At 35.4% G+C, this 23,419-nt stretch overlaps 1 protein-coding gene across 3 annotated transcripts in view; it reads left to right on the top strand.

The window, feature by feature from the left end:
• Positions 1–23,419, top strand: part of CDH18 (cadherin 18) — a gene marked incomplete at both ends in the record, with an annotated part of 213,640 nt that overhangs the window by 109,388 nt on the left and 80,833 nt on the right. For all 3 annotated transcript variants that reach the window (XM_084234089.1, XM_084234091.1, XM_084234090.1), the window contains one exon: positions 16,425–16,592. In XM_084234089.1, the coding sequence (XP_084090215.1) occupies positions 16,425–16,592 (168 nt within the window). The remainder of the gene's footprint in view (positions 1–16,424; positions 16,593–23,419) is intronic.

Here is a 23,419-nt window from a genome sequence, read left to right as displayed (position 1 = left end):
TGATCTATAGAAAGAACATGTTCCTTTGTCTAGAGAAACAAATCTAGGAGCAGTGGTCAATACAAAAATCATTAAACACTTACTAATCCTGTTGAGTTATTGATATTTTGTAACTGTCCTCATGCATACATTAGGAATAGTATGTAAATATCAAATATCCCATCATGTCACCTCACAGGGCTATTTTGAGTTGAAAATTAAGTTGTTTATATTACAAAAATCGGTAACCTTTGAAATACTATACACATTATGAGAGCAGTGTTATCCAAGCACCTGCTTTGAGAGGATGTTTCCCACCAAATCAATTATATTATCTGATTATCCTGACATATGATATTATAATAAAAACAGTATTATCTTTTGCTTATGATTTTGCTTTGGTTTTCTAGGCAATTTTCTGAGTGCTTTGCACATGTTTTATTTAGTCATTACAATAAGAAATCATGAACCACATTTTGTTGTTGGTGGTGGTGGTTGGTTGATTTTCTTTTATTGTCTCCTTATTATTATTTTTTTAAATGTATTTATTTATGCATACAAGAACTAAGGTGTAGACCAGAGGTGCAGGGGGCGAGAAGATTCATCAGAGACAGACTAGGGAGCAGAACAGGCAGACAGACTGAAATACACTGCTGAGGGGAGCAGCAGGGAGACAGGAGAGGTCTGCTGTGCCATGTGGGTCAGCTCCCTGGCCGAGGATCTAAGACATGCTGCAATGGCTGCCAATAGCTTTATAGCGCTGTGTCTGTGCCACCAGGGAGGCCCAACCACATTTTCTAAAGCAGGAAACCAAGTCATAGAGAAGAAACTTCTTAAGGCCACACTGTTAATAAGTGTGGCCTTTTATTCCATGAGTCTTCCTACTGAATCCATATTCTTAATCAATGCTCTAGTTTTCTTTTTTCCTAAATTACTAGTGTGCAAAAGGGTAGAAAAGCAAAAATCATCTTGTTCTACTAAATAACAACACTTATATCTCAAAATACAGTTATTTACAAGATTTTTATTTCACACATTATAAATAGTTTTTCAGAAATAGCTTCATTCGGTATTAGATGAGAGAAAAAAAAATGTAGCTTTTACTTTAGGTTAAATTCTTACATGCTATTGCAAGCATACTTCAGGGAAAAGGGATTTGTCTTAAATTTGACCAGTGTTTCCAAACACTGTGTGAAGGGAGTCAAAAGAACAAACTTTCATTTATAATATAAGTCCTGGGGGTGTAATGTGCAGTGTGGTGACTGTCGTTAATAATGCTGTACTGATATTTGAAAGATGATGAGAGTAAATCTTCAAAGTTCTTATTAAAAGAAAAACATTTTTGTAACTATGTGTGGTTACAGATGTTGACTAGACTTATTATACTGATCATTTCTCACTATACATACAATTAATGAATCATTATATTGTACACCCAAAACTAATAAATGGTGTGAAGTGGAGAGAATATCAGGGTGAGGCTGGAGGCATGGGAGTGAAAGAATTCACTAGAGACACAGTGGAGAACAGAAAAGGCGGATTTGGTAAAGTGTTGTGCTAAGAGAATCAGCAGGCAAGGTGGGAGAAATCTGTGCACAAGGAGGATTTGAGGCTCTGTCTTCATGGATTTTCTAACTTGGGGAGCCAGTTTGTGCCAGTTACCTGCTGGGGTGTCTGGTATTGGGTGTCCTGTCCCAGCTTCTGCATCCCTGAAGCTGGGCTGGCTTTTCTGGTCGTGATGGTGGGTCTGAGGGCCTCATCCCCAAGGCAACCTTATCAATCCCTTATCTACTTGGGCCTCCCAAACCTATTCTGGGCCAGGAGCCCAGAAGCAGTTTCTTTTTAACCTTACTAAGTTGTCCCCCAACATGGTGTATGTCATTGTACCTCAATTATAAAAATTCTTACACACCATTAAAAACATACTGCAGGGAAAAGGAATGTGTCTCTAATTTCACCAAAGTTTCTAAAGTATGGGAGGTTACTAGAACAATATAATTATACCCAGGGTCTTCTTACTCATGTTTTAACAGGGCTGACATGTTTCGGTAGCCAGAAAATAATTGAAATGTTAATTGGGAGATATTCACACCACAATGCCTAATTTTATAAATATACTGAAAATGATGCTTGAGATAATCCAGATTGAATTAAATTGGCTATTAGTTATGATATGTCACAAAAAATGCTATTTATCATGTGAGTACACGTTTGGGGACTTCTCTGTACCACGTTGTATTCTGAGCACTTACATGTGAAAATGCAATAATGCTCAGTGAATTAATTACTTCAATAATAATGTAACTGAATTATTTTGGTGATTTCTACTTTATTAAAATTTGGTCTTTTAACACTCAAAATGTAATTGGAAGAAGTAAACTGTGTTTAATATCTGTTGACACCTAGCAATAAGGCTGATATCTTTGCTTATTAGTCAATCTGTTTGGCAGGACTGAAATGTAAAGTCTGCAGACAGCATGAAAAAGATCTGCTGCAGAGAAAAGAAACATCAGAGGCATAAGCACATATAGAAATTTTATTACTTTCTTTATATGCAGTGAAGGAGCTAGGTAAGCATGCAGGAGGCCAATTAAGGCCTGGTGAATGAATACACTGCATTGGCCCCTACTTAGCATCAGATTGTGTGCTCTATTTAACTGCCTCCAATGGTCAGAGCAACCTTTGCAGCCTGCTGTGATGCAAAGAAAGAAAATTCTCAGTAGGAAAATGCATGCAGGGCATGGGTGAGTTACTTTAATGGCGGGCATGGACCTGCAGAAAATAGGGAGTGGCAGACACAGACAAATGAAGTTCATGCACTTCACTTAAACTATGATACCCAATTAAAAAGATCTGACTTCACTTAAACTATGGTACCTAAATTAAAAAGATCTGACTTCAATTAAATTATGGTACCCAAATTAAAAAGATCTGACTTCACTTAAACTATAGAACCCAAATTAAAAAGATCTGACTTCAATTAAATTATGGTACTCAAATTAAAAAGATCACACTTCACTTAAACTATGGTACTGAAATTAAAAAGATCTGACAGACAGTAGGATTAAGAACTGGATCAAAAGATGATTAGTTAAAATATCTACAAAAATCTTTTCTTATAATATTTGGAACTTGGAGGTTATTTCTTCTAGAAAGAAATGAGACTAATAATAATATACAGGGAAGGGTTGGTAAAATATTTGAATTACAGGAAACTCTTTAAAGAAAAAAGAAAGTCGTGGGTTTGTGATTAAAATGAAGGAAGAAAATTGAAAATAATGAATGGGAAATAGCTGTACATTTGGATGATAAACATTCTCTCTTGAACCTTTAGCAAATATAATTAGAAAAGATTTTCTAATTGGAATAGCAAACAAAAATATGCACATCTCTAGAAATTCAGATTGAGATATCACTGTTGCAGGAACAGTTCAGGTACTGTGCAGTCTCTAACTTAAGCGTTTGTTTTGGAAAAGAAATACTAATTTTTTGGAAAAAACAAAAGTTCCTTTTTTTAAAGCAGATGAGAACCATGTTGAGTGAGCATTTACTGAAGGACATGGGGGGTGCCTTTCTAAATGTGTTCCTGAGATAACTAATGTAGTTTTGCAATCATCAAATAAAATTGAAAATATCATTAGTTTCATTTTGAGGGGATTTAGATAAGGAAATTGTAGAACCAATGTTTGAATGTAGGCAACTGACTCTAAACCCCTAGACTTTCAACATACTACCTATTGCCAAAATATGCCATTTTGGGAATTATGTTCACAAATATAACTAAATAATAAACCCTAGTATCTAAAGCTTGCAATTAATGCCACCAAAAGTGGAATTACAATAGAAAAGAGTAAGTAAATTATTTATAACGTAAGTAATAAAAGATAGCTTAAATAATTAATTATAAATATAAATTTTGATGATATTACCAGCATGCGGTAATACCTCTGCATGATTTTATATGTGTAGTTATTGACTGAATTAGCTGTAGCTCTTTAGTAGTTTGAAAAGTCAATATCATCTCATCCTCAATTTCTATGAAGAAAATATAAGTTTCTAAGAGATCTCATTATTTCTTCACAGAGCTCTGACAGCTTTTGTGTTATATGGTAAAGATACTTGGCCCAGGGCCTCCCCAGTGGCGCAGCAGTTGAGCACTGGGATACGAAGCTGCCCGCAGCCTCTACAGCGCCGGTTCGATCCCCAGCTGCCGGCGAGGGTCCCACATGGCGCGCAGACCTCTCCTGCAGTGCCCACTGCTCCCCTCAGCAGTGTGTTTCGTCAGTCGGCCTGTTCTGTTCCCTGCTCTGGCTCTGGTGAATTCTCTCACCCTCCTGTGCTTCTGACTGTACCCAGTGCTTGTATAAAAAAAAAAAAAAATTAAAAATAAATAAATAAAGAGATAATTGGCCCAGTCTATCACATAAAATATTCTAAGATTTTGGACCCCCCTGGTGGGACAAGGGGTTAAGTTCTCAGCACTATGAAGCTATCACCAGCCACTTCGACATGAGTTTTATCCCCAGCCAGGGAGCTACTCACATGGCACAGCAGACCTCTCCTGTCTCACCTACTGCTCCCCTCAACAGTGTATTTCAGTGGATCCACCTGTTCTGCTCCCCACTCTGTCTCTGGTGAACCCTCTCACCCCCGTACCTCGGGCCTGTACCCCAGCTCTTGTGTGTATAAATAAATAAATCTTTTAAAAAACAGTTTAAGATTTTGAGAATTTGCTGGTCCGGTGAACTTGCCCAAGTTACCACAAATGAGAGAAGAAGTAGTAAAAATATCTTAAAAACCAAGAGTTTGTCCCTTGAATTCTGACTATGGAATCGGTGAAATTAGAGGGGGAGGGAAGAGAAAGCAAAGAAAGAGGGGGCATAATGGACAGTATTGGAGGATGAGGGGCTCAGTGGTATAAGGTATATGATCATAGTGAGTGTTGTTACATCAACAACAAAATATACTATATAATAATAAATTTAATTGAGTGTTTATTTAAACATGTTTCTGTTACAAAGCAAGGAAAAATTGAAAAATTGAGAATCAGTTTGCATCTCAAATGACATAATGGAGTAAATTGAGGAGAATTATGTTCATAGCTATGTCTGTTGTGCTACTGCTTCCAAAATAACTGGGAATGTGTAAAAATCTCCACTTGAATCACCTTCTGATTATCCATAAGCATGAAATATTTCCAGCTTATGCTTTACCTACGCTCACATTTGGTGTTCAGTCTTTAGAATTATTCTTTTTAGAATTATTTCCGAGACGGAAATGCAGCAAAATAAGATTCCTAAAATGTTGCCTGGTGAGCCCAGGCAGTAACTTTGATAAATGGTGCCTGAATGAGTAGATAGACATTTATAGGTTCTTAGGAACCCTAAGAGTGAACAGGGCTAAAATAAGCAGTGAAAGGTGCTAAATCAACAAAAGTGATACAATTTCTGAGTTTATTTTAATAGAAAAAGTCTCCAAATAACTAAATCAATGCCTTATTTAGCCTTTCTTTCTCAGCCATTATTTACCATGCTAATTCCTTCCCCAATTCAATCTTGTTCCATAATCCCGTCTGATTAGTCTCCTGTTCTTGAATATAACTCATCCTTCAAATTTTAAATGCCTCTCTACAAAGAATTCCTGAGTATCTCCAGGGAACAAGATATGTATATTCAGTCTGCAATGCATTGCGTTTATTAACACAGGATTTGTTCTGTTTACCTTGTAGCTGCTCTAATGCCTAGTCCTATTTCTACTTGGTCCTGCTATTTTTTTTTTTAAAGATTTATTTATTTATGCATACAAGAGCTGGGGTACAGGCCAGAGATGCAGGAGGTGAGAGGATTCACCAGAGACAGAGTGGGAAACAGAACAGGCAGATGGACTGAAGTACACTGCTGAGGGGAGCAGTGGGCTAGACAGGAGAGGTCTGCTGCACCGTGTGAGTTGCTCTCTTGCTGACTGGGGATCAAACTTCCGGATTGCTTCATAGTGCTTTGCTTAACCCCTTGCGCCACCAGGGAGGCCCAAGGTCCTGCTACTTTTTTAAGAAACACAATTTAACATTATTGAAAGGCAAGTGACTGGATGAGCAAGATCTTGGTATGAATGTTAGTATCAAGATCCTCTCTAAAACTATAGGATTCTGTTTCACCTCACAAAATACAAACTAATTAGATACAAAATAGTAATAAAACTAAAAATACATACACATGCATACAAAATAAAAAACAATAGTGGGTTCTTTCCAACCGCATATGCTACTTCAAGGAATGTAGAAACAATATTAAAAAATACAAAACTATAAGAGAGCAGAGTTTATCTATCATCTCACTGTAGTTCTCAGTGGCAGTATTTTGTAAGACAAAGTTTGGCAAGGGAAGGGTCACATTGTTAAGCAAATGAGTAGCAGACTGGGCTGGGATGGACTATTTAAGTCAGTAACTGAAGAAATAAAAACAAAACAGTGTCTTCTTAAATTAGTTTTTTTTTTTAAACAAACATTTTTCCTTCTACTTTCTGAACATTTCGTCTACTTTTCTAATATATCTAAATCATCCCTAGATTGCACAAAAACTCTCCAAATTTGTTTGGGAAAAATTCAGTGTAGTCAAGCTGGCCTTGTACTTTCTGATCAAACCTTGGTGAGATCTTTCTGGTATAAAAGAGTCAGCTAATTCGTTGGTCCAATAACTGTATTGGAAGGAACAAAACAATGTTAAATTCAGAGTAGTCTCTTTTTTGTTTCATATTCATTAAGATTAAATACATTGATGTTATCTCACTGGCCTCTTTCAATTAAAAAAAAATTTCTGTCCCAATTAGTAATTTTTTTTTGTATACAATTCAAGGCATAAAGATTTAATAGAGAGTAATTTAGATCTTTAAATTTAATCATTGCCACTCAAATTACATCAGAGAGAGTGCGCTTATACCCATCCATCTCTGTATAACTATCATTATTATCCTGACTTGCCACCCCAGACCTTTCTATTGAATGCCAGGTGTTCAACTACCCGTAGGTCTCTTTCATGTGGAAAGCACTTAAGCACATAAAAGTCAATATAGCCATGAATTAGCACTCTTTGCTGGTCTTTATTGTATACTTGGAATCATGTAGAAACTCCCAGACTCAGGTCCTTAAGTCAAATGCCCAGGTGCCATTAACACTCCCTTTTTCTCTCCCCCCATTTCCAATCAGTTGCTCACCCTTAATTAACTCCAAAGTACCTCACCTATTCTGATTTTCTTGTCTGATCTATTGCTAAGTATAGGTTGGCTGTGACATTTCCCTTATTATGTCCCTGACTCTGAGTCATTCCATACGTGGCTCAGACCACCTCATACTTGACAGAGCAATTGCATTTATCACATTGGATCAGTTTCTCTTCATTGAAATCCTTTTCTAGGATGTCACAGCTTTCAATTTCTTACCTTCTCAGTGATCGCTGGTTACGTGTTGCTTCTCTGTCTTCTCCCACACTCACTGGCAAGTAGCAGTGTTCAGTGTTTGAATCTCTTATATACACTCACTCCTTGGCTAATCTCATCAGTGCTAATAACCTTAAATATATTTTTTTAAAGATTTATTTATTTTTATACAAGAGATGGGGTATAGACCAGAGGTGCAGGAGGGTGAGAGGATTCACCATTCACCAGAGACAGAGTGGGGAGCAGAACAGGCAGATGACCGAAATACACTGCTGAGGGGAGCAGCGGGCATGACAGGAGAGGTCTGCCATGCCATGTGGGTAGCTCCCTGGCCAGTTGGGGATTGAACTCATGCTGCAGGGACTTCAGACAGCTTCACAGTGCTGCACTCAACCCGCTGCACCACTGGAGAGGCCCAGGACCTTAAATATTATCATAATGTTTTTGTATTGCTGGCTTTCTCTACTGCTCACCCAAACACTAGCTTACTATATGCCTCCTGAGCATTTCTGCCTGGGTGTCTGTCCAGAATACATGTCACAGAGCGTTGTTCAAAACTAAATTCCTGATCTCCAACCCTCCCTAAAGTTTTCTTCTCATAATCTTCTGTATGACAGTCCACAAAGTTTGGATGCTACTTCATTTCTGTTTTTCATTTATAGCACATATCTAGTTCATCAGCAAACACTGCTTTCAAGACATACCCAGTGTCTGACTCCCATCCTCACTTCTGGCTAAATTTGCTAATGATCTCATAATCTATCTTCTCAATTCTGCAATTATTCCATCCAGCTTCTTCACAACACAGCAGACAAAGTGCAAACCAATAATGTTAAAATGGATCAGGTCATGTTACTCTCTTGCTGAAAACCTGCCAATGGCTTCCTGTCTCATTTATGGTCTAAGTCAAAAGCATCACAATAAGGCACAGTCTCAAAAAGAAACACAAATAAGAAATAAGTTAATCAAGTAGTGATATTATGCTTGGCTTAAACATTGACATCTTTTCTTTTATTCTACTTCCTACTTTTTGTACAATTTAACCTTTACTCTCTAGCCTTTGTTTATAGTTGCTAAAATGAATATTAAAAGGGAAATGTTTAGGTTTTTTTGGTCACAGTTGCTACTTAAGGATACTCAATTGAACTACATCAAACAGATGAGAAATTGTGCAATAGACATGATTTAATAAGAGGCTTAATATAAAGCAGTCTTTGTAAGGCTTAATGAATTACTTACCACCAGTAGCTCCAACATCCTCATCACTATCACCATTGGCGTTTACTCCCAGATAAGGTTTTTTCAAAATTCATCATTTATTTTCCTTTATGTTGTGCTACCTTAGTAGATTTTTTTTTTTTTTTTTTTTTTTGCTAAATGTAGTAGTTACACTGAAAGCTTGGACATCTATAGAATAAGTGACTTCATAAATGCCCTGGCAGTCCTATAATTTTTTGATTTTTTTTAAAGATTTATTTATTTATTTATACAAGCACTGGGCACAGTCAGAAGCGTGGGAGGGTGAGAGAATGCACCAGAGCCAGAGTGGGGAACAGAACAGGCAGAAGGACCGAAGTGCACTGCTGAGGGGAGCAGCGGGTGGCAGGAGAGGTCTGCGCGCCTAATTTTTTGATATCGTTACTAAGTGTGTTAACTAGAAAAAGTAATCTTTTGAAATTTGGGATCATATTGAAGCACTAAAAACAGATATTGAATAGACAGAATGAAAAAAAAGGAAAATTTAAATAAAGCACTCTAAGTCATAAATGTCTTTAAAGATGTGTCAATACTACATTGTCTTTGTATCCGTCCGATTTATACCCCCAAATCCATAGTGAGGATAATACCTCCCTCCCCCTCTACCCTTCTACTTCCCTGCTCCCTTTCCTCCTCTCTCTTCCTTACTCTCTTTCAAAATAACCTAAGCCTTTCTTACAGATTCCACAACACTCAAAGGCTTAATTATTTGATCTATTGCCAAGCTGACATTAGGACTTTAATGTCAGCCCGTCAGGTTTGCTAAATCCTGATATTGTGATCGGATATGAGGAATTATATTATATTGGGAAAAGTAATTTCAGTGGCCCTCCCTAGTGGCACAAGGGGTTAAGTCTCAGCACTATGAAGCTATCTGCAGCCACTGCAGCATGAGTTTGATCCCCAGCCAGGGAGCTACCCACGTGGCGCAGCAGACCTCTCCTGTCTCCCCGCTGCTCCCCTCAGGGGTGTATTTCAAGACATCCACCTGTTCTGCCCCTGACTCTGTCCCTGGTGAATCCTTTCATCCCTCTTCACATCTCTGGCTTATACCCTAGCTCTTGTATGCATAAATAAATAAAATATTTTTAAAGAAAACGAGCACCTACTCTACTACTTGCCTACATTTTGTCTATATAACCATGCACACCCCACAGCCACACCTTTGATCATGCCATTCCCTTTCCATGGACCCTGCTTCTCCATATGTATCCTACCAGCATGTTGTTCTCCTACAAGATGCTCTTTGGTGGTGTCTGTCCACTTGACTAGCTATGACCTCTGAATTCAGTGTTTTGTTTGTCACCTACTAAAATACATTTTCTGTATTATGAAGCATTCTGTGTCTGTTTTCTTAACTCCCTCTAAGTTCACACTCTAAACATACTATTCTAATTCCCTAAGCTCAGTTCTCTATGTCTCTGTATCCTACATTTTATACAGACCTGAAATACATTCAGCACAATTGAATTGGTAAGGAATGAAGATAACAGATTTCTGGAACTTTGCTGCTAGTGAATATGTATAGTTTCAATGTTTACTATCATTTATTTTGATGCAGACAAGAATTTATGGATGCCCCATCATCTTTATAAAGTCAGTGGGGAAAATTCAGAATGTGTAGCTGAATATATATAGCTTATAATATACTAAATGTTGAAACAAATGGTAATTGAATAGCTAACATTAAGAATCTTCCAGGTGTCTAAATCATCACAATCAGGCAGTTGGAAACATGAATTATTATGGCCAAGGTATTTAGTGTCATCATGTGGAAAATGGTTACGGAAACTACTAAACATTTCTAAACCTCTCAGCATTCATAGTCATTATTTTAAATAAACAGACACTCTAATGAAATATGAACACTTTGAGACCAGATGCCATGATTCTCAACTCAAATAAGATATCTCAAATTTGACCATTTATGAAAATGATAGGAGGAGCCTTGCAAATACTGAGACTTTGGCTGCTCCCTCAAATTCTGATTCAGTAGGTCTCGGTTGGCATCCTTGAAATTGCATGATAATTGACACTCCATGTGATTTTGTATTAAGTGGCCCTTGTGCCTCATTATAGAAACACTGGGAATCCAGCATATTTTAATAGACATCAGAAAATGACATATGAGATATTAAATGAATAAATGAGCAATCGAACAAGTCAAGAAACAAAATAAGCAATTAAGCCAAAGTGCAAATATGGAGTTCATATCTGAAAGAAAACTTCCCAGGTCCTCTTGTAAGTGCACATGTGTTCCATAGAGAGTTCAGTAGAATTTAAATGTATATCATTTGTTCCAGCCTTGTAGGGATTTTTATTTTGCAGTCTTCTGTTGCTTTATCTTGTGAACCAAATTCATGCATTTCCATCTAGATTATTTTTAGAGGGTAAAAATACAAGAAAACATTTTGTAGGATCTATGGCTCCATATGAATATCATGAGTCAGGAAATGCAGACAACGAGTAATGTTCATAACCACAGACAAGTTTTCAATGTTATGAACTTGTATTCAGCAGAGAGTAATTCCCAGTTACAAACCCTTACATATTGGTAAGGGTTTGATTGGTAATTTGCAGGCAGTGGGACACCTCCAATCATTTATCAGGAAAGTAATAAGAAATAGAATAAAATGATACAAGGGTAATCATCCTGTTGATTTAACCCAGCATCACAGGAGAGTAAGAGGCAACAGATCATTTAAAAATTTTGAAGTAAGCATTGCTAGTGAAGCATGTCTAACACACATCAGAATATGCCATTGGTGATTCTCCTAGCAGGCATCGAAAAGAGGAGTGTTTATTTTAAAACATACAAACAATACATTAATTTATGGTAATCATGGGCCTCTTAGGTGGCACAGGTGTTAAAGACAGCACTATCAAGCTATTGCCAACCACTGCAGCATGAGTTTGATCCCTGGCCAGGGAGATTCCCATATGGCTCAGCAGGCCTCTCCTGTCTTGTCTGTTGCTCCCCTCAGTGTGTATTTCAGTAGATCCCCCTGTTCTACTCCCCACTCTCTCTCTGAATCCTCTCACCTCCACACCTCTGGCCTGTACCCCAGTTCTTGAATGCATAAATAAATAAACATTTAAAAATAATAATTTATAGTAATCAGTTTAGCTACTCTATTTTTTTCTTTACTATTTATCTAATGAATAGGACATGTAGTGTGTTCTAATTATATGCACGACAACAATAACTTTTAATACCGAGTGCATGGATTCATAAGAGGAAATGTCCAATACACATAATTCTCACTTGGGTTGTAGAAATATAGTTTATCCTAATTTTATATATGGGCTTAGGTTTTATAGTTTTGAACATATATATTACCATTAATTTATTTGCTCTCCATATACACATGTATAGATACTCAAATACAATTGCATTTAATGGCATGGCAAGATTGAAATAAAAAATAAACAAATGTGCAAATACATAAAGAGCTTTGTCTTTCTAATTGTGATTTTTCAATATATGACCTTGAATGATTGCATTAAAAACACCTGTGGTAGTTGTTATGGACTGAATATTTTAATGCCCCCAAAGTCACATGTTGAAACACTAACTCCCAATGTGATGGTATTTTAAGGCAGAACCTTTGGAAAGTTGTTAGAGTTGGATTAGGTCATGGGGATGGACCCTTAAGGATGGGATTAGAGACCTAAATGAAGAGGATGAACTATCCCCAGCTCTTGTGTCAAGGAAAGCCCAGATAAAAGAGATAAGGAGGAGGTAGATGCTTGTGAGCCGAGATAAGCTCTTTCCCTAGAAACAAACCAGCTGACATCTTCATCTTTCCAGTCTCCAAGCTGTGATAAATAAATCTCCTTTGTTTTGACCCTCCAAGTTTATGGCATTTTGTTAGTGCAGCCTGAGGCGATTAATACAGTAATCGATTGGAGCTCTAAGTAGACCACATCCACTCCAAATTGCTAAATTAATGTCTCTGGAGGCTGGGTCCCAGGAATTTCCTCTTTAAGGAAATCTCAATCATAGTCAGGTTGGAAAACCACTGACCCGTTCTAAAAATTAAAGTGACTGAATAATTCATCATCCAATTTGGTTCAATGTGTAGAATGAAAGGGAGAGATTTTACAGCTCAGCAAGGGCAGGTAGAATCTGAGATGCCCTGAAAACATGAGCATATAAAGTTACTTTGCTGAGACGATTTCCTGTTTAACTTAGATTTAATTAATTATTTGCTTAATGTTCTTAATGTTTTTATTGTTCAAAAGAGGGTAAAATTGTGCACTTGATATGTGTTTAGAGTGAGGAGAATTTTTGATAAATCTAGTAACTTGGAACATGGGCAAAGCTCTGCAGGGTAAGAAGAATGAAGCATCAGGACCATTTATAATAGTGGTGTGATTGGACAAGGGGTATTTGAGTCTGCTTGACACACTGTTATATGTCTGCTTCACGTAGTATATTAATAGTTTGCACTTTAAATTTAGAAAGGATTTTATATATTTTAAATTTTACAACCAATTCAAATAGAGTGATACCATGTTTCATTTACTCTTGAAAAACTCTAGAGTTTTCCCTTAGTAGAAAAATTGAAATTTTCCTATGAAGATCAAGAAAAAGGTGAGATGATCCCTTTACCATTTATTTAGAATTTTATCTCCAACAGTCTATACAACACAATGCTAGGAAATAAAATCTATCCAGATTTTGAAGGAAAAAAATAAAATTAACTTTGATTTAAAAACACAGCACCATTTCGGTTAGTTCTTCTCCCAATTCATACTTAGGTATAAGTCTAATGAAAAAAAAAAAAAAACATGAAATCTACATGAGGCAAACCACAATATTCAGTGAAAGAAACACAGAAGAATTAAATAAATGGAAAGATAATACATGTTCATTAATAGGAAGACTCAATATTGTCAAGATGTCAGTACTTCCCAAAGTTATACCCATAGATTCAATGGACTATCAGTCAAAATACCAGCAAGTTATTCTATAGATATTAATAAACCTAATATAAATGACAGACACTGGGATATAACAATATGTCAATGTAGCAAATACACCATCTGGTGGAGGGTGTTTTTATTTTTTAATCTTTTTTTTTTTAAGGATTATTTATACATACAAGAGCTGGGACACTGGCCAGAGATGTGGGGGTGGGGGGGGTGAGAGGATTCACCAGAGACAGAGTGGGGAGCAGAAAAGGCAGATTGACTGAAATACACTGCTGAGGGGAGCAGCAGGCAAGTCAGGAGAGGTCTGCTGCGCCATGTGGGATGCTCCCTGGCCAGGAATCGAACTTGTGCTGCAGAGGCTGCGGATAGCTTCATAGGTTGTGTCTTACCTCTTGTGCCACCAACGAGGCCCTGGAGGATGTTATAATGGGAAAGGCAATGTGCTGGAAGAGGAGAAAAGAGGTACATGGTAAATCTCTGTACTTTTGCTCAATTTTGCTGTGGTATTAAAATTTTACTAAAGAAGTAAAATGTGTTTAAGAAGAAAATAATATTGTCATTGTACATCACCTGTTTTCTTGTCTGCCTAACTTACCAGCATCTGGGAAACATGTTACAAAGGGATTACTGTATATGTGAATAATGTTGCTATGGCAATTTGACTGCATCTTTCCCCAGTTACCCTGTGCTCTCCGGGAGGCTGTAGGCAAGCATGTGCAAATGGAGCCTTCCAGAATCATTTCTGAGAAGTGTGTGTCAGTTCTAGAACTACTTTTTCTTATCCATTGGCAATTTGGCCTACAGGTTTCTTCCCTTTTTGTGTCAGAGACAAATGCATTGTAAAAGAAGAGACATACTGGGGATACAGTGAGATTATTAAATCTATTATAAAACAGCAGATTGTTCTGATTTATCTGCTCTTAATAAAAAACATTCAAATTTCATGAATTTCTCACCTTAAGACTGATTTTTGTTTTATGTATTCACATACCACAAAATATCACTTTAATGATTTCATTGTAAAACATTATTCTGGACAATAATCTCATATTTCTATACACCAGAAGCAAGTCTTAATTATAATGTATTCTTTCTAGAATGGCATCTTTATTTTTCTCCAAATATTTGAAAGTATACATTTCTTTCATAAAATATTTTCATAAATTTTTGGCTTGTTCATTTCTGCATCAATTTAATTCCTTTGTATATAATTATCATATGTGATAAAACATTGTTCTATTTCATAAGAATGCTTGAGGCTTTTTCATATGCATGAATTAGATGAATCATTTATCATCATATTATTATAATTTCCTTTGATAAGGATAATTTTCATTTCTGTTTAGCTTTAGGAAAGTTTTCCTGAACACCCTCAATTAAATATTCACAAATTTTGAAAGTTGTGGGATCTTTATTCCTGGTGCCTGAGGCTCTCCTTTCAAAGCCATTTCATAGCCAATCAATTCAGTAAAAAATAAATAAGAGAAAAATGGTGGTTCCATGTTCAATATTTTAAACAACTGATGAATTCTTCCTTTCTACTTTTAAAGATGCTTTAAACTTGAATACACAACCCCCTGTTCTCTCATTTTATCATGATATTGTCTGTAAAAGTGCTTACTAAACTCTATAGTTAACAATTGCTATAATTGTCACTGTTCTATGAACTACACTGCTAACTGATGAGGTGTGTATCATATCCATTGGCGTCCATATTAAAATTGATGTGATACAATTACTTTTAATAAAAGTAAAATGTGGTGTTTATGTATTGACCAATGTTTGAAGTAGCAAATGTTTGCAGCAGCAATGTTTAGAGTAGCAAAAAAAATATATATTTACATTACATATTTATAGGCATGTATTATATGAATAATTACATAATAAATACAGTATATAAATAATATTTGCATGTAAATTATACATACATTTATGTACTTGTTTATAATATGATTCATCAACAGGAGGACAATTATGACATAATTAAGTCCTTGTGTAAACTTGAACCTTTGGAAAATGTATTTCAGTTTTGAAATTTAAAGCTCCATTGACAAAGCTATATAATGTGTGTGTGTGCATTAGTATATGTAAGCATATAATATTTGCTATCCTTTTATTGAATTATCTAAAATATCATTGAATGTCTCCTTTGGCTCTGTAATATAAAAATATCTGATTTTACCATGTGATTTTTGATGTCAGTCTTACCACTTTATTTTGCTTATGTGTTTATATTCAATTCTTACTGTAATTGTTACTTCCTGACAAAAATAGTATACTTCTCAATATTGATAAATATTAAATGCCCCCTGTCTGTAATCTTTGTTCAAGTGCCCACACTCCTCAATTTTCTATCATCAAGCTTTGACAATCCTGTTAGGAAACTATGCAAATGGTCATCTCAACTGACATTTAGAGCTTAAGCTGGGATTGAAGGGCATCCTCTAGGGGTGGTCCACACCCAAGGAATACAAAGAGATGGACATCTTAATTTGCTTCTAATAGAAAGGTTTGGAAATTGTGGTTGTAAATAAATGTTTCAATGAGACAGTTTCAGTAACACAGTTAGGCCAGTGCCTATCTCGTCAGCCTGGAATACTGTGGGTGTTTCAGTAGTGAGGGAGCTATGCTGACTACAGCTGAGGGGGGGAAATCCTAACTGACAGACCAATACTAAGGATATAAAACAATGATACTGCAATGAAAATAAAAATAATTTTAAAGAGTAATTGATTTGAAAATCCATCTCATAAAAAAAAGAGATCTAGATAACTTCTCATTTAATGTATAACACTTTTTTTTTTTTAAATGTGTTACAGGAGTTATTAGAACTGCCTTACATAACATGGACAGAGAGGCCAGAGAACACTACTCGGTGGTTATTCAAGCCAAAGACATGGCTGGGCAAGTTGGAGGGCTTTCGGGGTCCACAACAGTTAACATCACCCTGACCGATGTCAACGACAACCCCCCACGCTTTCCCCAGAGTATGTACTGGTTTCTTATGATTTGCATCCTCACTACTCACACATGTAAAACAATTATTGAATGAATAATGTCATGTTACTGTTACCATCAATTGGAATACTTTGCTATTCTGCTGTGTGGGCGCCTTTCTGTATAAAACTAGAGAAATCACTCCACTTCCTATCTCCAGAATCTGGTAGGTAATCATCATTGTATTAAAGGTAAACATTCCAGTTGACATCAAAGTTAAATATTAAAAAAAGGTGAAGTGGGACTGAATAATGATTTCCTGCATTCACTAAGTTGGTATGTAGTACTAAGGAGATATTTGTGTAGGTATCTACAAATGTATGTAGATACATTTGATATGGGCATTTTCTGTATGGGGGTTGATTTCATGTCTACTTCTTATGATTGATCTTTTAAAAAAAATCCTTCATGCTATCAATGAATTCTCTCTCTCCGCATTCTCTTCCCTGCCCCCACAATAAAGGGATACAGGTAACAGAAACAAACTAGCAGGCAATTTAAGGGGAGATATATAAGTTTTGTGGGTTTGGAAGAAAACAGTGAATATGACATCCCAAAAGCAGGGGAAAAATAGAATATTTTGGGCATAAATTAGATTGCAGTTTATAGAATAATTGTTAATTATATAAAATCCTGCTGGGGAGCTATCCCTGCTGTCCATCTTACACAAAATATTTAAACACTGTAATAAAGTAGATAATGTGGTATGTCAAGAGTGGTTCAGTCAGTGTGAAATGCCTTCCCCAACCTTCTCTGTTAATACAGTTCTCAGTACACTCCAGGCCTACCCCCAGGAGAATGCTGCCTACTCCGAAAACATAACACATCTTTGTACATCTTTAAATCAACTGAGAATTCTCTGTTTAACAGTTGTGTTTAGATAGCAGAGAGTTAATTAATCCTTTTCATGTACTTGTGTGCTATATTTACTCCCAAGAGTACAGATCTTTTCTTCTTCTAGAAGTACCTTCAAATAAGAACACCTAAATTGTCTTTATCAACCTAAGTGTTCAGATCAGTGCTAGTCCTTGATAAATGACTACAAATGAGTGAGTGAATGAGTTGAATTTCAATGTTCTTTGTTAAAAGGCCATTCTTAGAAGACATGCAGGTCAAGTTTATAGTTAGGTAAAAAAAAAAAAATTAAAAATACCGGTCCTAGAGATAAAATTATGTGACCTGGTTCATTCATGTTGCTATTACTGTACAAGAAAACTATGTCTGAAAAAATTAGAAGTCACTGATATGTCTACATTGTATTAAACCATAAAATATGAGTTGCTTTTAAGCCATCTTACAAACTGCACAGTGTGTTTTTATTTGATCACTTCATCTGCAAAACATGTATGACACATGTATCACTAGGAATCAAGTGCTATTATTTTATCAGATGTGAAACCAAAATTCAAAGTCTTTATTTTAAAAGTAGACAGCTCTGTCTCTGTGAGTCTATGCAGATAACACTCCTTTTTTTCTTTCCTCAATAAACTTGCTGTGTGCTGATGAAGGAAAAAAAAAAAAATAGTGACGCTAAGCCCAACTAAACATAAGCTTGACTGTAATTTACAGCACTAATTTGTCTACCTAATTTTCACTAGCTTCTACCACCACTCTTTTTAGAGATATATCGATATTATATCTCTTAATAGAGTAAACACAAGTTATACACATTAGAGGCTTGGTAAATGCTTGATTATCATACAGATGCATCTCCTGCTCTCTCTCTCTCACCTTTTTTCCATAAACTAATTTTTACACTTACAATGTAAAATTGATTTTAGAAATCAAAAAGAGAGCATAGTGGCATGTGTTGGAAGACTGTGGGCACTTAGGTGTTGGGAGAAATCCTATATTGTGAAAAAAAACAAGGATGTTTAAAAAGAAAAAAAACAAACACAAAATAAAATTATTATAAACAATAAAAAAGAAATTAAAAGAAAATTATAATTTTGATGAATATACAAAATTTATTCATAATTTCCATTATTTTGATTATTACAGTGTTATTGTTGAAGCATCAGTTCATAATAAAACAATTATTTTACCTGACAAACAAACAGAATAAATGCATACTCTGAGTGAACTCATTAGTTCTAATGGGATCTGCTTTTTTTCTGTCTGTAACAGTCTGTGCAGAATAACTGACAGATGTCAATCTTGCAATGCTTCGAATTGCACTCAGTGTTTTGAAAAAGAGACAAAAACACACAGAACCTCAACTTTGACTTGCTTAAGAGCTATTTTTTTTTTTTTTAACACAGGTTGCACCAAACACAGAGCTGCTTTCAGAATGATTGGGTGTCACCTTGGCAAAAGTAACTTGCAGTATTCTGTAGCCATACACACTATACCTCATTAAATGGATACATATTTATCCATTTATATATATTAAGTACACACACTCATATCCATTTAATGTATGTATCTATATAGAGATATATAATATACACACACACATACACACACTTAAATTTAGTGGCCTAGGATAAAAGCCAAATAGAAATTTCTAAGCTTCCTGTAAATATATATATATGTAATATAAAAATACAGGTTATATGTATTATGAGGACTTGCATTTGTGAAATGCATAAATCTATGAAATGTAAAAATATCATGGCCAGCCATTGAGTGAATCGGTAGTCTGTTTCTCAAAAGATGTGTTTTTTTACAGTCCCTTTCTGAGCCTCTTCTCTCTTCTCCTACCTGAGAGAGCTGTCTTACTTACACCTTTGCTGTGATGGACTCTATATAAATATCCTGCATGCAATGTGTTCCAGAAATATTCTCTCAAAGCATATTTTTTCCTTTATCTTTCTTCCATGAATCTACCATGGCCTGCAAAAGGGAGTCTGCTCATTACATCTTGTATTTTAATCTAAAACAATCACAGCATCCCTACTTTAAAGTAAATAAGTTTTCAGTAAGTGTTTGAGACCCAGATAGTGAATTAGACAAATAATTTGCTTTCCAAAGTCTTCAGGGAGTTACGAAATCAGTGGTGTAGAATGAATGCAAGACAGATAAGGACCCCACTGATGCAGACTGACTGTTAGCATCAGAGAGATGGCTATGGAAGAAACAAGACTGGATATCTCTAGTCTTAGCACAGGGACAGACACTGCTAAATGCCAGCTAGTGATGGCTGGTGGGGAGCAAAGGGTTAGGGGATGGACCTACTTGTAAGTTGCACAGTGACAGAGAACAAATCCACTCACCTATGGCTTGAAACTTGACCCAAAGGATACCAGAGATGCCCCCCTCTTTCAGAGAAAAAAAAATCTCAGTTTGAACAATATTCATCCTTTTATTGAAAGGAATTTATTCTACTTCATAAGATTCTTAATATTCTCATATCTGGGTTCAACTATGTCGTAGTTATTTTATAGTTATTCTTGCTTCTAACTGTTTTATAGTAATTCTCTGTTTTTCATGATGTTATAGTTATTTTACAGTTATTGCTTAATTTATTCTTTGGTAGGTAAAATGTCACTGACTTCTAGTATTCTATATAAAGAATATGCATATAAAATTCAGTAATTTGCATGAAGGTTCATAAAGCAAGGCCTTATGTATGTTAATGTTTGCTCCAGATATTAGCTTATTTATTCTACCTTAAATTTTAATGTTATTACTTGAAAAATGGAATAGCTTTAAAGCTGTTTAACACCACTGCCAGTTTATAGCTGGTTGTATTCATAGTTCTACAATGTTCCTTTCTGCTTATTTTTCTTCTCCTTTGAGGTTTGATGTTTTTCTTTAGTAGTGTATTTAGGTTCCTTTACTATCTTCTTTTGTGTTTTTACTAAAGGTTCTTGCTTTGAGGGTAACATGAATTTGGAAAAAAAATCTATATATATATTGATATTTGAACACATTCCTAAACCATGAGTTTTTACCTCTCTGTCCCCACAATTAACATTTTTGATATCAAATCTTATTTTATATTTACATTTCCCGTGACTGATTATAGTAAATTAGTTATTTTTTTCTACTCTGTTCTTTAGTTTTTTACTTTTATTTTTGCATAGAAGAACTGGGGTACAGGCCAGAGGTATGGGGGACTGAGAGGATTCACCAGAGACAGAGTGGGGAGCAGAACAGGTGGATCCACTGAAATACACTGGTGAGGGGAGCAGCGGGAGAGACAGGAGAGGTCTGCTGTGCCATATGTGGGTCAGCTCCCTGGCGGGGGATTGAACTCAGGCCATAGAGATGATAGCGCTGAGACTTAATGCCTAGGCCACTGGGGAGGCCCCCTGCTCTGCTATTTTTATGTTCACTTTGCTTTATACGTGGTTGGTCCACGAGTTTTACTATATATTTAAAAGTGATATTTTCCCCTCCTTTTTGTATTTTCTTACTTTTATTTCATGCCCTTTCTTTTCAGTTGGGATAAATCCTTAGCTTTCTTGCAATGAGTGTTCAGTGGTGATGAATTCCCTCAACTTAAGTCTGTCTGGAAAAGTCTTGATCTGTCTTTCCCCTCCACTTTGCTCTACTCATCTACCTCCGGTCCTCAGTGCAGGGAGCTCATGCCTGCTTTGGTGGAGTGGAAGATTGGGTGTCTGGGCTTAGGCACAGACTTAACCATTCTTGCCCAGGAAAAAGCTGAAAAGCTCTCATCTTGGAGATGTTTTCTCTTTTGCATCTCTGTGCCCTCGTTTTGGGGTTCTTCCTCAGTGAGAGTGTCTCTGTCACTCTTATTCAGCCGTCTAGGGCTCCGTTTTACTTTCCTTATTTTTTCAATAATAATTCCACTCTAGTAGAATTACAATTTGAAGGATTTTTGCCTGTTTCAATAATGAAAGATGGCATTTAATTGTCTGCTAATTTCTAATTTATTTGTTTAAAAAACAGCTTTTAGTCTTATTGTGTTACAATAGATTAGGTGACTCCATTAAAATATGTTTACTATCATAAGATGCAATTTTTGTTTGGTTTACATTAGTTCAATGATGATGGACCTAAATGACATTTATTTTTTTTAATTTCCCATTCAGTAATAATTGATTTTAAGTTATCTTTTGTTAGTTCCTAGAAAAATTTTTTTTGTTTTTATTCAAATATTTCTTCTATCTAGTTTTCTCATTTCACTCCTCGTTATATAAAAGCAGATATGGTAGGTAATTCAACTATGTACCATCAGCCTGTGATTCTTTTAATGTATAATTATTATCATTTTCTTCAACCTTGACCTATATTCTAGTACACTAATTTTCTTAAAACTGAGGCTGTTCTCCACCCTACCCAATCTATTTCTTTTATTAAGTGTGCGTTTTAGTATTAAATTCTTTAGTTTTATAATTTTACCTTTGTTTATTAAATAATAATTATTGGTACCCGCAAAAATATTTAGATTTCTCTCTTGAACATATTATCGTAGATAATTTTTCTAAGAATGGTCATGTCTGGATCATTTTGTCATTTCCTTTATGATTTTGTTCATTTTCCATTTTTAAGTAACCATTGGAATTATTGATTAGACATTATATATTAACAATTATAGAAGTTAATGATTATCCCATCGTCCTCAAAAGAGGGGTGCATTTTTTCTCATTGATGTATAGAATATGGATTACCTAAATTTGTTCAATTTTGTTAGAACTGATCTTATATTTCCCTTATTCTGGAAAATTAGCTCTCACTCCAAATTTTTTTTTTTTTTCTGCAGTATTAGCTAGAGTCTCAAGTATTTAACAACTCTGATTCTCAGTGTTTGGTGGCTGCTGAAATCTCCTGCTTCTTTGCCTTCTAGCTTTTCTTTCTCTTGGTTTATTTGTGTCTCCACATGTGCAAATAGTTGTGGCTTTATATATCTACAATAACCACAAGGAAAATTTGATCCTCATTTTGGGACTCATTTCTCTTCCTTTGTGTCTTTGTCCTCATTTCAGATACTCTATCTGTCCGATCAAACTATATCATTTCTGCTTGAATCCTTTCCACTAGCTCTGCATATCAAAGAATGCCTTGATCACTGTGAATATAGAACTTATCTTGTTTTCTTCCTTTCTGTCAAGGATCATACCTCATCTTGCTGTCCTGCATGGAATACTCTTAACTGACTTGAAGAGTCAATTTAAGTAGATCGTGTAGCTTTCATAGTTATATTCCACAGGGTAAGGCAATAAGATTAATACCACTCTATCATATCCAGATTGGAAAGATCATCACACTTATGTTTAAACAGAAAGATCATGGAAGAAAGTTTGATGAACAGTTTATCATTTGATAGTCAATGTGGCTAACATTAAAGCTTGGGTTTTGAAAGAATGTAGGAATTACCATATTACTTATAAAACAGACAAGTTATTGGTCTATCATTTCTTTATTTGGATTTGACAAAGACAAAATATGTTCATCTTATATTATAAGGTTTATTGCATAAATTAAAGAAGATTAAACATTATTTTGTCATCTATTCTATTGGATAAGATACATTTACCTACAAAGCATATTATTCTCGACAAAGTAATAGCTGTATATAAGTAAGGTTAGGGCATTCTTAAAAATTTAAAATCAAATATTTGAAATAATTTGAGGTTACTAGTCTTTTAGAGCTTTTAGAGCTTACTAGTCATCATTTGTCAATTGTTTTTATGATATGGTTAAAATGTGTTTGGCTGTATGCTGTGGCAAAATTATAGAATGATTATTTTTCCCTTACTCTGTTCCAAAGAAATATGTGTATTTGTGAACATAGGCACATATTTCCTGGATTCATTTGCTTGTTATTGGAGTCTAAAAATCAATTTCTAATTTTTCATAAATGCTAGAAAAAGTAGGAATACTCTTCAATTCAAATTTTATAACTTTG

This window comes from Talpa europaea (genome assembly GCF_964194135.1).
Source record: "Talpa europaea genome assembly, chromosome: 5".
In the NCBI taxonomy this organism is placed as follows: domain Eukaryota; kingdom Metazoa; phylum Chordata; class Mammalia; order Eulipotyphla; family Talpidae; genus Talpa; species Talpa europaea.
The sequence above is the reverse complement of the archived record's forward strand: the minus strand, read 5'-3'. Positions and strand labels throughout refer to the sequence as shown.